At 43.8% G+C, this 16073-nt stretch overlaps 1 protein-coding gene across 1 annotated transcript; it reads left to right on the forward strand.

The window, feature by feature from the left end:
- Positions 1 to 891: 891 nt before the first annotated feature.
- On the forward strand, positions 892 to 5460 carry LOC123130591 (uncharacterized). Its single transcript, XM_044550454.1, has 6 exons — positions 892 to 955; positions 1057 to 1107; positions 2053 to 2103; positions 2195 to 3991; positions 4071 to 4515; positions 4607 to 5460. Exons 4-6 carry the CDS (start codon positions 2195 to 2197, stop codon positions 5284 to 5286), a joined length of 2922 nt encoding a protein of 973 aa, XP_044406389.1. The 5' UTR covers positions 892 to 955; positions 1057 to 1107; positions 2053 to 2103; the 3' UTR covers positions 5287 to 5460.
- The last annotated feature ends 10613 nt before the right edge of the window (positions 5461 to 16073 follow it).

Below are 16073 nucleotides of genomic sequence, written 5' to 3' on the forward strand. Positions count from 1 at the left end.
GATGTCGTCGTTCCCGGGTCGCTTTTCCCTTATGGAAGTCATCTTGAAGACTAGTTTCCCTTCGCGTTTTCCCTAGGGTGGACATGCAGAGTTGGTCGCAGGTAATCCTCCTGGTCCCGACGGCCCAGTGCGTCAATGGGTGCGCCTATGTTTGTTTCTCGCTACGACAGAGAAGTCGGAGCTGCGCGTGGCGGGGCCCCCGCGACAACGATGATTCCATAAGGGCGGTTTCAGCGGACGGTGCTCTCGGGAGATCGCGATGGACTAGGTCGTTGCGAGGCTTATAACTTTCTCTTGCAATGTACATCAACAAAGTTGGAGCTGCCGGTCGTCGATGTCTGGGTTGATTGAGTTGTTGATTGATTAATTCTTTTTATCATCGAACGTTTTATTTTTGTTTTTTTGAATTTATATTTTATACATTTATTTATCTCGGTCAAAATCCATGTCAACAGATGCCCCTCGAGGTCTGGGTTCGAAGTGAGATATATTTTTTTTTCACTCGGGCCCAGAGCTCGAAACTATACATATTTTGTTTAAAGCACTTCTGGTGAGTATAATGGATTTATGACTTTTTAGACGACCGTGTACCAGCTACGTACAGCTTTTTAACCACACGTTGCAAATATGGAGGCTAAAAATCAGGCCACGTCTGGCTTATCCGGCTAACAAACTCCATCTGGCTAACAAACTGCGTCCGCTGTCCCCTCAACTCTCTTTTGAACAGCAAGTCTTCTTTTCTTTTCTTAAACTAGATAGAAGATGGCGGAGACGAAGGTCCGCTTCCGTCCGGCTGGCCGCAATTCCTTTGACTGGTTAGCAAATTATATACGACTTCGCTAGTAGCTAAATTGATTCATCGACTGATTAGTCTGCTATTTCCTTAGTCCCAGATTGCTTTCAATCCCTCACAAGATGCACCTCCGTGTTGGCAAGTATTGACTCCTCCAATTGGGTATGCCTCTTTTTTTTTGTCTTGTCATTACCAAGAAACGATCTATCCTTTAGCATCTTGGATGTTGCTTTTAATCTCTATTCCATCTCCTCATCATGTAGGTGCAGGGAGACGGGGACACTAGGATACGGTCTGGATCGAATCTTCCTTGGGTAGTCTGCTTTTCCAAATTATCTGATTACATCTGTTCGTTGTGGCATCTCTCTCGTCATTAGAAGTATCAGGGATATAATGCCCTAGATGCATAAAACCTTTTTTTTTTGTCATGGTGTATATAGCCCTGGTCTCTGCATGTGTTTGTTCTGTATTTAATCATCCAAATATGGTGATCCCACGGTCGGCGTTCCGGGAAGCCCCTATCCAGGCTTGGTCCGTCGTTCGACTCGGTGATTATTATTTTTTTAATTATTTTTCTTGTATGAATGAGTAGATTGCTCACTGTTGCCGCTCTGGAAGCCGATATACAGGCTTAGTCTGTCGTTCAACCATGAGGAGTTTTTTTCTTATCATTGTATATGCATGGGTCAATAAGTTGCTCACTGTAGGCGTTCCGGGAAGCCTCTATATGGGCTTGGTCCGTCGTTCGACGGTGATTTTTTTATATGTATGAATTGATGACTTGATCACTGTCGGCGTTCCGGCAAGCCTATATATGGGCTTGGTCCGTCGTTCGACTGTGATTTTTTGATTTTTTTTTAAATATATATATATATGAATATAATGACTTGATCACTTTCGGCGTTCCGGCAAGCCTATAGATGGGCTTGGTCCGTCGTTCGACTGTGATTTTTTTTTCTATATATGAGTTTGATGACTCGATCACCGTCGGCGTTCCGACAAGCCTATATATGGGCTTGGTCCGTCGTTCGACGGTGATTTTTTTTATTTGCCATATATGTATGAGTTTGATGACTCGATCACCGTCGGTGTTCCGGCAAAGCCTATATATGGGCTTGGCCCGTTGTTCGACGGCGATGTTACTGTTTTTATTTTTGGGGGGATGAGGAATATTTTCAATCACGCGCACCTGTTGTTGTTTCTCATATTCCCTTTTTTTTATGCATCAAATTCAAATATTGAAATGCTTTTTATTGTAGATACTATCTCTCGTTGCAGACTGCGTACCTCGGGGTCATCTCTTCACCTTGGTATAATATTCAATCTTGCACTTTCATGTACTATTTTTAACTTCCTGTAATTTCATACGTATACCGACATGCATATTTTCCTTGCATATAGATGGAGGAGGTCACGACACCATCTTCGTCTGAGTCATGTAGAATGCCTTTATCACAGTTGGCCAAAAAACACCTATTTGAACCTGATACTAGTGAGCTAGCCAATCCAGTGATTACGAAGTTAGGCGTACCACACGGCCATCCTGAGCTTGGACCACGTGGATGGACGGCAGGGCCATCTTTCTCAGCTCGTTGTTATCAACCTCCCGCACCTGGGCCCAGACTTGATGAAGCTTCAACCCTTGGGACACATATGATATCCAAAGGTTTAGGCTGGGAGAATCATGAGGTTGAATACGCTCCAATGCCTCTTGGATATCTTGAATGGGGTACTAATGTCTTGAAGAAATATCATACCCATCTGAAGGGGAGTGAGGAAGGTGTGGATTATGTCTATGGAGCCATTTATTGCTCTTTAGGCGACTACTCTGTCTCCCCTTCTCTTTTAAGGTCTTTATTGGAGAGATGGGATCCCAACACCAACACGTTTTTGTTCTCGTCTGGCGAGCGTACAGTCACACTTCTTGATATGCATCAGATCGCGGGGTTGCCCCTTGATGGTGAACCTTATGAAGAATATGTTCCCCTAGCTGATGAGTTGGATCCTTCGACTCTTTTGTACCCCAACTTCCTGCCTCGGCTCCTAAAAATTTGGACCAAGCTTGCCGTGGGTGGCAAAGTAGGTTTCAAGGAATGGTGCGACTTCTTTCACAATAGTGGAGTAAACTCCTTTGCTACCGAGAGCTTAGAAGACCAGCGCGTGTACACTGCGGCTTTTCTTGCCATATGGCTTTGCCGCTACGTCGTTGTTGGTGGTGGGCCATATATTCGCCCTGGGGTATTAGTGATGGCGGCATGGATTTCCCTAGGACGACGCATCTCTTTGGGCCCACCTGCTCTTTGCTCCCTTTATTACTCACTTCGGCGAATTTGTACTCATCCGATTGGCCCTTCATTCATACATAGGATTTGGCCAGTCCACTACCTTGCTGGATGGATGGGCGTGTACCTCAAGAAACCCTATGGAAACAGAGCAAGAACACCAAATTTTCCGAGCTCCAGAATTTTGGCGGTACAACCTAATATGGTGAACACCATGTTTAAGACGCCACGTCATTTTACTCCTAAAGAGGCACATGCTTTCCTCGATGACTATAAGAATATTGCTTGGAACCCCCATTCTCTCACTATGGAAGGTGTGTTCAAACCCAAGAGGGCTTTCTTAATTTCCATTCGTCGAGGCATGCTGCCATGGAGGCGTGGTACTATCACCGCCGACGTGTGTATAGCTGAACCATATCACCCAGATCGAGTGGCACGACAGTTTCGTCTTGACCAAGTTGTTCCCTTTTCTCCTCTAGCGAGCCTGTATACTCAAGATGAAATTGGAATCGCCTATGCTTTTTGGTCACACCTATTATCCTTGGCCCCTGAAGAATTCCACTATTTTCCTGATGATGATCGAGTTGGGAACACCTCTGTAGCATGGGCTAATTGGTGGAAAAAATTTCTAAAGCCTTTCGCCGACATTCTGGACCATCTTTGCAATGGCAACATGACTGGGAAGACCCCTTATGATGTAAGGATAAAAAATAAGCGTGCACTACAGCACAACATCAGGCCTCGACCATTGTCTGACAAAGATTTTATGGTGGTGAGGAGAGTACCTATTGAGCACCGTGACCAACATGTTCAGTCCCTTGAGAAAGCAGAGACACCTATTACAGATCAATGGAGACTGGTCCTCTATAATTATTTAAATGATGTTGTTGCTGCTCAACCGGTGAAGTCTAAAGAGGTGAGCTCAGGCACATGTGTGTCCATTTTTCATTATGTCTCACGTACTATTAAGTACTAACTTGAGTTTTTTTTTGCAGCTACGGCGGGGCAATGTACTGAAACAGAATGCCCTAGCTGGGTCCTCCTCTGCTCATCCGCTATCAGCGGATAATGATATATCAGACACTGCCCCATCCGCTAGCGGAAAAAGACACAGACAATCTACAGCGCCTCACGTGGAACAAGAAGAAAGGCTGCCCTCAAAGCGCAAACTTGATTTCGGCCAAGAATCCAATTTTTCAGAACCAATAACATTGGATGGTCCGTCATTAGATGTTGAACTCAGTAACTTTGTTAGTGAAGAAGATTTTGGCCATGTCCTCACGGGAGAAAAGGACCATGGCCTTGGTGACCTCTTCAATTTATCTGTCGAGGATTATATCATTGGCGAGCGTGGCACAAGTCGTCCACCTTCCAGCCCGGGTGTGGTTGAAATTGTGCCCCCTACCCCTAGTGCTCTTGGTTTCTTGTCAACTTTACCTGGTAGTTTATTTATTTATATATCTAATTAACTGGTCGTGTTTATGGACCATCATTATCATCAGTTCTCATAACTCTTCTGTCTTTTTTTTAGGTTGCGAACAAGAAATTCGCCACTCACAAGACCCTAAGGTGATGGTAGTATCAGGAAAAGACGCAGAGATGGACTGCAGTTTCGTCAAGGACACGTTTATGGAGGCTACAGATTTCGTGGTAAAACGAGCCCTCGAAGGACTGAACGACTCTACCCTCGGTGATCCCAAGCGACGCATCATGCTTGAGAGCGTTTCTCAGACGCTGCCCACGCAAGTACCTGAGGTAGCTAAGGTGCAGGCCATGTTGGTCGGGCTTATTGATCTTTCCAAGAAGTTGGAGGTTGGCCAGACTAAGTTCACGGAGGAATCCGAGCGAGATGAGCATGTTGTTGCTGAAGTAGGACTTAAGATTAAGTCTGGCCATGAGGTTTCCAAGGCCATAATTGAGGACTTATCTGCCGTAGAAAAGAAGTGCACTGAAATGGAGGCACGTGAAGCAGAGTTGAAGGCCCAGTTTGAAGAGGTTACTGCTACTTTGCACAGGCTTAAGTTGGAAATGGAACAACGCCGACAAGCACATGATGCCCATAAATCTGAACAGGAGAAGTTGGTGAAGAGTGTACAGGATACCAATGCTGGCAAACGTGCAAGGCTTGCTGAATTTAAACAAAAGACAGCAGATTTAAAGACTGAAGCAAGTCAGTTGTTGAACAGCCTGCAGAACTGGCGAGCTCTTTGAGAAGGCGTAGACTTTGTTTAGTTCTCTTTTATTTGGCCATTTCAATTCATCATTTTCTTTTGAATCACTTTATGTTCAGTACTCAGTTTCGCTTCAAATGTAGCAGTACTTTGTTTATTCAGGTGGGAACTCCAAATTTTATGCATGATGTGCTAGTACGCCAGCTTTGACGTTGAAAACATCCTTATTTATTTACACTATCGTTGTGTATGGCCTGCAGCCTTATTCATTTTATTCTATTTGTTTATTATATAAATGCATGTACGTACCCTTTTTTTGTACGACGGTTTAAGCTTATGAAGTCTGGAGCCTGCTTGATGTTTATCTTTTATTACCCCCTTTTTTTTACGTCACAGTTTATACTCGTAAGTCATTGGAGTTTTTTTTTGTGCCCCAGTTTATACTCGTAGGAGTGTGGAGTATTTTGGATGATCTTTTTTTTTGGCATCACAGTTTATACTCGTAAGTCATTGGAGAGTTTTTTTTTGTGCCCCAGTTTATACTCGTAGGGGTGTGGAGTATTATTCTTTTTGTGTGCCCCAGTTTACACTCATGAGGGTATGGAGTATCATTTTGTTTTTTACTCAAGCATAATAGCGCTTAAGGAATTTCCCGTTTATCGGTGGCGGGCAATACTTGCCGTCAGGGGAAATTATCCTGTATGCACCACTAGAGTAGACCTCTTTTATGATGTAGGGACCCTCCCATTTTGGCTCGAACTTTCCCCCCATCCGTCGTGTAACATTCATTGGACGGATGATGGTGAGCACTAGGTCTCCTTGCTTGAATGACCTCCTTTTAACGCGCTTGTCGAAAGCACGGGACATTCTAGCCTGATACGCCTCCAAATTTTGTAATGCCTGAAGGCGTTTTCCTTCGAGCATTTCGAGTTCCTCGAGGCGTAATTTTATGGCCTCTTCTTCAGAAAGTTTCTCCTGAATAGCAACTCTAAGCGAGGTAATTTGTACCTCTAATGGCAGAACTGCCTCTCCTCCAAATACGAGGGAGTATGGTGTCATTCCAGTTGGTGTACGTGTTGTGGTTCTATAAGCCCACAAGGCCTCAAGAAGTTTCTCATGCCACTCACGCTTATTTCTAGACACGACTTTCTTTAACAATTTGCAGAGAGTTTTATTAAAAGCTTCCGCCTGTCCATTAGCTGCCGGATTATAAGCCGTAGAATAGTGATGAATTATTTTGAATTTCGAGCATAACTTATCGACATGTTTATTTTTGAATGGTCCCCCGTTGTCAGACATGATACGGGAAGGAACTCCGAAGCGATATATGAGGTGTGTTCTTATGAAGTGCTCCACGTGCTCTCCCTTATCCTCTTTTAATGGTATAAGCTCGGCCCATTTAGAGAAGTAATCGGTGGCAGCCAGGATAAATTTGTGCCCCTTTGATGATGGCGGATTAATAGGTCCTACTATATCCATTCCCCACATTTCAAATGGCCATGCAATATTTGTGGGATGCAAAGACTCATGGGGTTGATGTATGAAATTACCATGTACCTGGCACTCGTGACACCTTTTTGCAAATTTCATGGCGTCGTCAAACATGGTAGGCCAATAGTAACCAAGATGTCGCAATTGATAATATAACTTAGGGCCAGATTGATGCGCCCCACACACCCCGGCGTGCACTTCATTTAAGGCTTCCACAATTTCATTCCCTGCTAGACAGCGGAGGAGGATGCCATCGAAAGAACGCCTATATAAGGTATCATTTATACATGTATAGTGAACTGACCTTTTCCGAACTCTAGACCTTTCCGTGGAGTCTAGAGGTAAATATCCATGGAGCAAGTATTCCAGGAAAGGGCTTCGCCAGTCTCCAACTTCAATCTCGTAGATATCTGCAGTCATTGCAACCGACGTCGTCGTCTCCTCTTCCTCGGCGAGTATAGGTAGGATTCTGCATTCTTCAACACGAACGTCCATCATTTGATGTGAAGTTAATGACATACTAGCGGCTAAACCTGCTAAGGCATCAGCTTTTTCATTCTGACTTCTTATAACATGCTGAATATTTAGATCAGCAAACATGGACATGAGCATTTTGGCTCGTTGGAAATAAGGCATTAATTCTTCTTTCTTTACCATGTAAATTCCCAGTAGTTGGTTGATCACTAACTGAGAGTCACCATAAACAGTGAGTGAATCTAACCCCATATTCAGAGCTAATTCAAGCCCAATTATCAAAGCCTCATATTCAGCCGAATTATTTGAAACTGCTGAAGTTAGGGTGAATGAGTACGGGATTATTCCTTCACTAGGCGTCACGAAGACGACTCCAGCACCTGCCCCTGATCGTCGACATGCGCCATCGAAGTACATTTGCCAACATGTACTAGCAACTGATGTAGTGAACACATCTTCATCCGGCAAGTCATCCTCTATGGGGAAATCATCGGGTATTGGATGTGTAGCTAGGAAGTTAGCTAACGCCTGCCCCTTCATGGCCTTTTGTGGCACAAACTTTATATCAAATTGCGACAAAAACATCGCCCACTTAGCCAGTCTACCTGAAAGCACCATTTTATTTAAGATGTACCTGAGAGGGTCTGCTCTCGATACGAGGTGTACAGTATGCTCTAACATGTAATGGCGCAATTTTTGTGCTGCAAACACCAATGCGAGACATATCTTTTCCATGTCCGGATAGTTGCACTCAGCCCCCACGAGGGTGCGACTAAGGTAATATAGGGACATTTCCTTTCCGGACTCATTATTCTGTGCTAAAAGAGCTCCCAACGACATAGGCATGGCTGCCGTATATAGGATCAGAGGACGCTCCTTAACTGGTGCACCCAGGATAGGTGGGTGTATAAGGTATTTTTTAATGTCCAAGAATGCATTTTGGCATGCTTGGTCCCACTCGAATGAGACACCCTTCTTCATGAGACGTGAAAATGGTTTACATCTTCCTGATAAGTTTGAGATAAATCTCCTAATATATGCTAGATGACCTTGGAAACTCTTTAGTTCATGTAGGTTTGTGGGTGGTGGCATTTTAACGATCGCTTTTACTTTACTGGGGTCAATTTGGATGCCATTCTTTGTGACCACAAAACCAAGAAATTTTCCGGAGGAAACTCCGAACGCACATTTCATGGGATTCATTTTCAAGTTATGTTCCCTCAGACGCTCGAAAACCATTGCAAGATGTTTCATATGGTCCTCCTCACGTTTTGATTTTACTACTATGTCATCAATATAACATTCAACAATTACATATAACAACCCATCTAAAACTATGGTCATGGCTCGCTGATATGTTGCCCCTGCATTTTTGAGTCCAAATGGCATGACCTTATAACATAATATGCCTTTGGGTGTCCTGAAAGCCGTTAGCTCTTCATCTTCTGGCGCCATTTTTATTTGATTATATCCAGAATATCCATCCATAAAAGAAAATATTTCATGATTCATGGTAGCATCAACGAGTATTTCAGATATAGGTATAGGAAAATCATCTTTAGGGCATGCTTTATTTAAGTCCCTAAAGTCTACACACACACGGATTTGACCATTTTTCTTTTTAACTGGAACAATATTGGAAAGCCACTTAGGATATTTAACTTCCCTAATGAATCCAGCAGCTATGAGTTTGTCGACCTCGGCTTCTATCTTGGGGAGTAGCTCGGGTCGATATCTCCTTTGTGCTTGTTTTACTGGGGGTACATCCTCTTGCACGGAAAGTTGGTGCACCGCTACCTCTGGATCCAAGCCTGGCATTTCCTCGTAATTCCAAGCGAAGACATCTTTGTTTGCAGAAAGAAACTTACGATATTCCTCTTTCTTTTCTTTGGACAAACGTGCGCCAATAAAAATCGGTCGAGGATCCTCGGCTGTCCCAATATTTATTTCTTCCAAGTCATCAATAGTTGGCTGATTACCATCCTCCATTTGTGGGGATGCCTCAGTTGGGTCTACAAATTCAGTCGAGGTCATACAAACCTCATAGCCCAGCCCATGTCTTTTTTCTTTCAAAGGCTGGCCCTCACGTAGAGCTTCGAGTTGTTCTCGGGACAACGCCTTTTCAAATGGCGCTCGCTGCCCCCGGCCATCGCACAACGATGGGCCAGTGAGAGTATCATATCCCATTTTCTTTTTTAACAGATGATTTATCGATGACACGGAATATTGGGTCACCCTCTTTCCTTTGGTCACTTGGTATATACTGATAAATCTTTCGGCCAGATGAGGATTCCGCAGTATTTTTCTTTACCATATTTGACTCAGGTACTATTACAGGCCTTGGCTTGTGTACTTTTTCAACAGGCTCAAAGTAGAATTTTGCATCAGCGTAGAAAGATTCAGCTACGGTGAATGGTCTCTTATCTGCAAATATTCTTACTGTTTCTCCAGATTTCTCTTTGTACTTGACACACTGATGGAGTGTGGATGGCACAACCTGATTTTCATGCAGCCATGGTCGGCCCAATAGTGCATTGTAAGATGTGGTTGCATCAATCACATGGAATCTCACGTACGTAGATAATGCTTCCATTTTTAGTACCAAGGAAATGGTACCCATGGCCTCTTGACCTGACTGGTTAAAGCCGTGAATGACCACATTTGACCGACTCAAATCCTTAGGGGAATATCCAATCCTTTTCAATGTACGCAGAGGCAGCAAATTTATGGCGGATCCACCATCTATCATTATGCGATTTGTTGGCAAGTCATCAATCTCACCAAACATAAGAAGAGGCCTGTTATGCTTCTTCGCTCCTAACAACATGTCCTCATCCGTGAATGTAATATTTAACACATCATTTAACTCAGCTTCAGTCTGTGAGACTTCCACTCTATAATCTTCATGAAATGACAATGCCGTAACTAGTGCCTTACGTAAATCCGAGGAAAGAGACAAAGCATCATACACAGAAAGCATAGCTGGTATTTTCTTCAAATGAGAGATTACATCATACTTGACCGACACCTTAGAAGGTGGGTCGATTGTCTCATTCTCGGTTACATCTTTGTTCCTAGGCTCCTTTCTAGGTGGAGGATGTGGTTCAGCTAACTGGCGACCTGATCTAAGGTGGACATGATCCACTTCTGGCGCATCTTCTTCGGGGAAGTGAAGAGACTCGCTATCATCCTCAAACACACCTATAGTGAGAACGTTGAATTCTTCACTAGGCGGAACCTTCATGCGCTTCACCAAATGCTGATATTTCTTTGGTATGAAGCGCAGAGGAGCGACATCTTCCATCACTCGGGGTAGTGCACGGCGTTTTGGCCGCTGCTCCCTGCAGTCTTGGGGTTCTTGAGAAGCTGGTACACTGGGCCATCCATCACGGCTGCAGGGAATGTGAGCCTCTCTTTGACGCTGACCCTGGGACGTGGTCCCATGACTGAGGCACGGGAGGAAGCCTGAAGAGATAATTGGGGTAAATTCATATCCTGATGTAAAAATCATATCATCGTAAGTTGGCCTCATATTTGAAGATGCACAACTCACCGAGCTATCTTGAAGAGTGGCAACATTTGCTGTAGCCATCTTCTTTCCTTTCTTTAAGCTCTTGACGAGGTCCGTATCAATGGTCCCCTCATTGATCATTTTCTGTATGATATTCTTCACAACGAAGCAATCTTTGAGTGTATGGCCCAAAATGCGATGGTAGTGACAGAAATTTGGGTCATTAAATTTTGAAGCTTCTTCTGGCCTTTTGGGCTTGGGAAGTTCTATAAGACTCAACTCCTTTAAACCAGTGAAAAGGTCATCAATTTCTTCTACAGGAAAAGAATACTCCCTGTTTTGTCGCTCGTTAAGAGTTGGCCTCCTACCAACCTGTGCATCTCGCTGTCCTTGGTACCCTACAGGTGCTCTTCTGGGCTGAAACTGAGGTTTTACCGTCGTTTTCTCCATGGCTTGTGCAGACTTGGGTTTCATCGGCAACTTTTCTCGCTGACCACCTTTGTCTGTAGGCTTGTTGAACGTCATTTTTGTTCGACGGGCGACAAGTTGCATATAATTTTCTATATCAGTGGATTTTGAAGCCAACTCTTCAAACGTGAGGGGCCTCACCCCTTGTAACTGGACAGCCACTTCTGAGCGGAGATTGTTCATGCACATCCGCACTGCTTCTGGCTCAGTGATGGGCTGTGGGCAGTGAAGACTTAGGTTTCTCCATCTATTTATGAAGTCAGCCGCCTTCTCGTTGAACCCTTGTTCAGTTTGGGACAACTCAGTTATGCCCACCGTCCTCTGCGTGCTATAGAAACGCTCAAGGAATGAGTTTTGCATTTGTTCCCATGTTTTTACGGAGCTTGGAGGTAGCTTGCTGTACCAGGTAAAGGCAGGCCCAGACAATGTCTGTACAAACTGCCTAAGGAGAAGTGCTCCATTGTTGGCTGTATCTTGGCAAGCAGCAAGGAAGTGTGCTATATGCTCATGGGGAGATCCACTCCCATTGAACTTACTAAACTGCGGCTGTCTGTAGTTTGTTGGGAAAGGAACTAGGTCCACATCGGGTGGGTATGGCTTAACATACCCTGGCCGCATAGAGTACTGAGTTTGCATCAACTGGGACTTTACCCCCTCAGCGATCATCCTTTGGATCGCCTCAAGGTTAAGCCCTGCTCCTCCATGTTGGCTGCTAGTACTTGCACCACCATCCCCTTCATTTCCTTTGTTCTGGTTATTGCCCATATGAATACGAAGGGCTGCTAGCTCGTCTTCCTTTTGTTGGAGTGCTGCCGTAAGGTTGGCTAATTGCTCCTCAACCGAACGAGTTTCATTTGTAGCTAGGACTTGCTCTGTATGCCCTGCACCATGGTGAAGTTCTATCTCATTTTCAGAAGGACAAGGAGTGCTATCTGATAGGGGATTGTAAGACCCTCCATTGCTTGACCCAAGTTCTTCATAATCTGAACCCTTCTGGCTGCGCGTCATGCGGCGAGGACCTTCTACAACAGTCTTGCGTGCCTTCTTCCTCTTAAAGTGCGTTGAAGCTGAGGAGGTTTCGCTACTGTTGTCTGTCACCGCTTTGACACCAATTGGCATTGCGTTGAAAACTTCAAATGAGTTACCTGAGACTTTCTTGCGAGTTGGCCATGGGGCGAGAGTTCTGGTAGTCTTCCTTTCTGTACTTGCCATTTCTTTTGCCCCATTTCCTCCACTGACTTGGCTTGTTGATGGAGAATCTCTTCCTTGTATTCTGCTATACCCCGAATCAGCTCGTACTGCCATCTCTCTTTGTTTCAAGGCAGCCCGCTTTTTGCATGCATGAGCAGCCTGCTTCACATACTCTTGTCGTCGTGGATCTGCTTTCACAAATTCTTCATATTCTGGCCACTTCGAAAGAGTTTCTACACGCCGCATGATGGCGCCACCAACATTATCAGCAGAGATAGAGCATCCTGGAAGTATTTCCTTCAAAGCTTGGCAAACATTCTGTGTCATGACGGCATGGAAGCTAGCGTGGCTTCCCCCGCGGATCCTTGCATTGATCTTCCTTTCTCTATTTCTGATGGGATATGCCACTTGCTTCCGTTGTTGATTGGTCATGTTTGCATCAATTGCCACTGGGAAATCAAGCCATGCACGGTGAGCCCTCTGCCGTCGACGACGACGACGTGCTGGATCAACTGAGCCTTCAAATGATGGTCTTGGTGCTGGCACCGATGAGGACAAAGGATCTGATATTGTAGCAGTTGGATCCACATGACCATCTTGGAAGTCATCTGAAGTGACAAACACCCCCTGCCATTGGAGCGAGCGTCTATTGCTTGGCTCACCCACTAGGCATGGTCCAATGGGATTATAGCCCATGGTGGGGATAAATTCAGGTGCATCAACACGAAGTTGGTTTCTTGGACGAGCCGATCCTTCATGTGAGGAAGACTCAGTGTCCTCAGGCATTACACCTTTTCCTTTGTCCGCGGAGCAAGCCCTTTGAGCTACCCTTACGTTGCTTGGGATAAGCTTATGTGAGCTTTCTCCTGACCCTTCGCACGCGCCCACCCTAAGTTTTGAAGGTGTAAGGGGCACAGCAACTTTGGTCGATGTAGTTGAAGCAGATTGTCTTGGCGACGCCACCTTTAGTGATCCCGTCTGTTTTGCAAGAACGGGCCACTCTTCGGGTGTCATGCGAACAACCTTTGCTGGTACCTCATGGCTCATGACCTTGGTAGGTGACATCTTTGTGAAACCAGGAGGAACTGAAGTAGATGCAGAAGCTTCGCGTACATGCTGATCCTTAGATGCTCTTGCAGCTGCACGCATCCTTCTCTTTGCTGACTTTGTGAGAACAGGAGTAAACCCTTCCTTCAGTTCAGAAGAGACTTCCTTTTCTTCTGGCTTAGTTGAGGATGCAGCTGTAGTTTCCAAACTCTTGCTAACTGCAGCAACAAGTGGACCAATTGGCACATCCAACCAAAGGTCACCAAAGCGGAGTGTGACAAACTGCTGGACTTGTCCCTCCATACCTTCAAAATAAAGAAAACCATATATTAGTTTTCTTCCTTCTTTTTTTTGCGTATGTGTACATAATGTTTTATGCTTTATGTACTATGGAAATTCATATGTTGCAATCCTATGTTGGAATTCGAAGATGAGGGGAGAAATATGTCCCACCGGGCGTGCCAGAATCTGATGACGGGAAAATGGCGGGCGTGAGCACACGCGTCCACGTCATTGATACAGAGTGAAATTTAAATGCATAAAATAAAAAATAGAATCAAACATTGCAGGTACATTATTTCCAGAACTCTTACATTTACATAAAAATTCTGTTAATTACATCTTCGAAGAGAAAACCCCTGATTAAGAATTCCAACATATCTATTACATAGGATTACATCACATGCCTATTACAATATTCTACAAGAGAGATCCTCCTCGCGGTCGATGATGGACTCCTTCTCGGTGAACTTGAAGTTTGGTTTCATGCAAATACTCCTCCACGATTTCATGTGTGATGTTTGGGAATATATTTTCCTAGCATGCAACAATTTGTCCGTGTTCAACCTCACTTATATGAAGAATGCATGTTGATTTTGGCTAGGCATAGTTTTATCCTAGGTTTGGCATATAGGATATGTATATATTTTCCTTTGGGAATTTTATATGACATCTTTGGTTTTGGTGGCATGGATATATGTGACATGCCAATTTTAATAAGTTTCGCATCATCACATTACTACTATCACCGCGCGACACTGATATGGTGCCCGTGTGTAGCGTAATGGGCTGAAGCTTTCTGACACAAGTTTGATGCTTTTTATGGTGCATATGATATGTGCCATATTTTGTTGACTCTGACTTCACACGGTATCAATACTAACCACGCGGTGCAATGATATGACACACACGTATAGCTTGACCCGAATGGAGTTTGTTTATGATATTTTTTATTTGTTTAAAGCCTATGTGGGCTACATGAAATATGCCTTATCATGTATTTTGCATGAATTTTGTATGCATATGTGGATGTGGAGTGAACTTATTTTTATTAAGTTCTGCTTTACCTGTATTACTACTAACACCGCGTGGCACTAAGATAATGCCCGCGTGCAGCGTAACCAAGCAAAGGTTTGTGGAGCAATTATGGTGTTGCATGAGTCGTATGACATCTATCATTTTTGTTTATGTTTGTCCCTCACATGGTATTAGCACTAACTCCACATAGCGTCATTTCATTGGCGCTAGTGTGTAGAAGTAAGTTTGTGATATTCATTTGTGATGATGCTAATAGTTTAGGCCCTTATAGCATTGGAGCATGTTTGTAACATCTTTTATATGACTTTGGCCAAAATATGTAGCATGAATGTTTTATTTAGATTTTATCTTACTTGTATTACTACTAACATCGCATAACACGAATATCGTGCCCGCGTGTAGCGTAACCAAGTAAAATTGGTTTATGACGTGCAATTTTGATGATGCTAATAGTTTAGGCTCTTATAGCGTTGGAGCATTTCATGACATGTTTTATTTGACTTTGGACCAAATATGTGACCTAAATACTTTGTTTAATTAAATTTTTTACTTGTATTACTACTAACACCGTGTAGCATTATGATAATGCCCGCGTGTAGTGCAACCAAGTAAGATTGGTTTTTTTACGATGCAACATGTTTTATAATCCATTTTGCATGATTTTGGTTTTTTGGGTGTGTAACATGAACACATTTTCAATAAGTTTTGTCCTGCTCGTATTACTACTAACACCGAGTAGCATTAAGATAATGCCCTCGTGTAGCGTAACCAAGTGAAGCACCATTTTATATATTCTTATTCGTATTACAACTAACGCGACACATAAGGTCCGTAGCGTAACCGAACAAGAATGAATTCAATTTAGCATATTCGTCATTTCATTCCAACTTAGTAAGATTCATTTTTTTATGACCAAATTAAGGCAATTTTTTATGAAGTTTTCGTGCCTATGATACTGTCTTGATTCGTATCCGCGGATAGGGACCAAACCAAGAAACGAGACGATCGTCCTGGCCTGTATCGCTAAGGGGACCGAATCAAGAAGGAGATCATTAGGATGAAACATATGCAACATGCAAAAGGAACATGCATGCTCCTTGGCTCGTACCGCGATGGCCGAACCAAGGACAATTTTTTTATGTAGATTAAACATGCACTTTGGTTTGTACCGCAGTGGCCAAACCAAAGGCAAGAATTTTAGGGAGATGAAACTTGCTTCTTGATTTGTGTGTCCGAACTGAAGGCAAGAGTTTGGAGTGGATACAACATCAATTCTTTGGTTTGTACCGCGATGGCCGAACCAAAGACGAAATTTTGAAGTAGATTAA

Source organism: Triticum aestivum, chromosome 6A (assembly GCF_018294505.1).
Source record: "Triticum aestivum cultivar Chinese Spring chromosome 6A, IWGSC CS RefSeq v2.1, whole genome shotgun sequence".
NCBI classification, from domain to species: Eukaryota; Viridiplantae; Streptophyta; class Magnoliopsida; order Poales; family Poaceae; genus Triticum; species Triticum aestivum.

Bases quoted from the DNA above. Each gene is read 5' to 3' on its own strand.
- LOC123130591 (XM_044550454.1), top strand. From the start codon at position 2,195: ATGGAGGAGGTCACGACACCATCTTCGTCTGAGTCATGTAGAATGCCT. The intron at 3,992-4,070 runs GTGAGCTCAGGC...TTTTTTTTGCAG, and splicing joins AACCGGTGAAGTCTAAAGAG to CTACGGCGGGGCAATGTACT. The intron at 4,516-4,606 runs GTAGTTTATTTA...TCTTTTTTTTAG, and splicing joins TTTCTTGTCAACTTTACCTG to GTTGCGAACAAGAAATTCGC.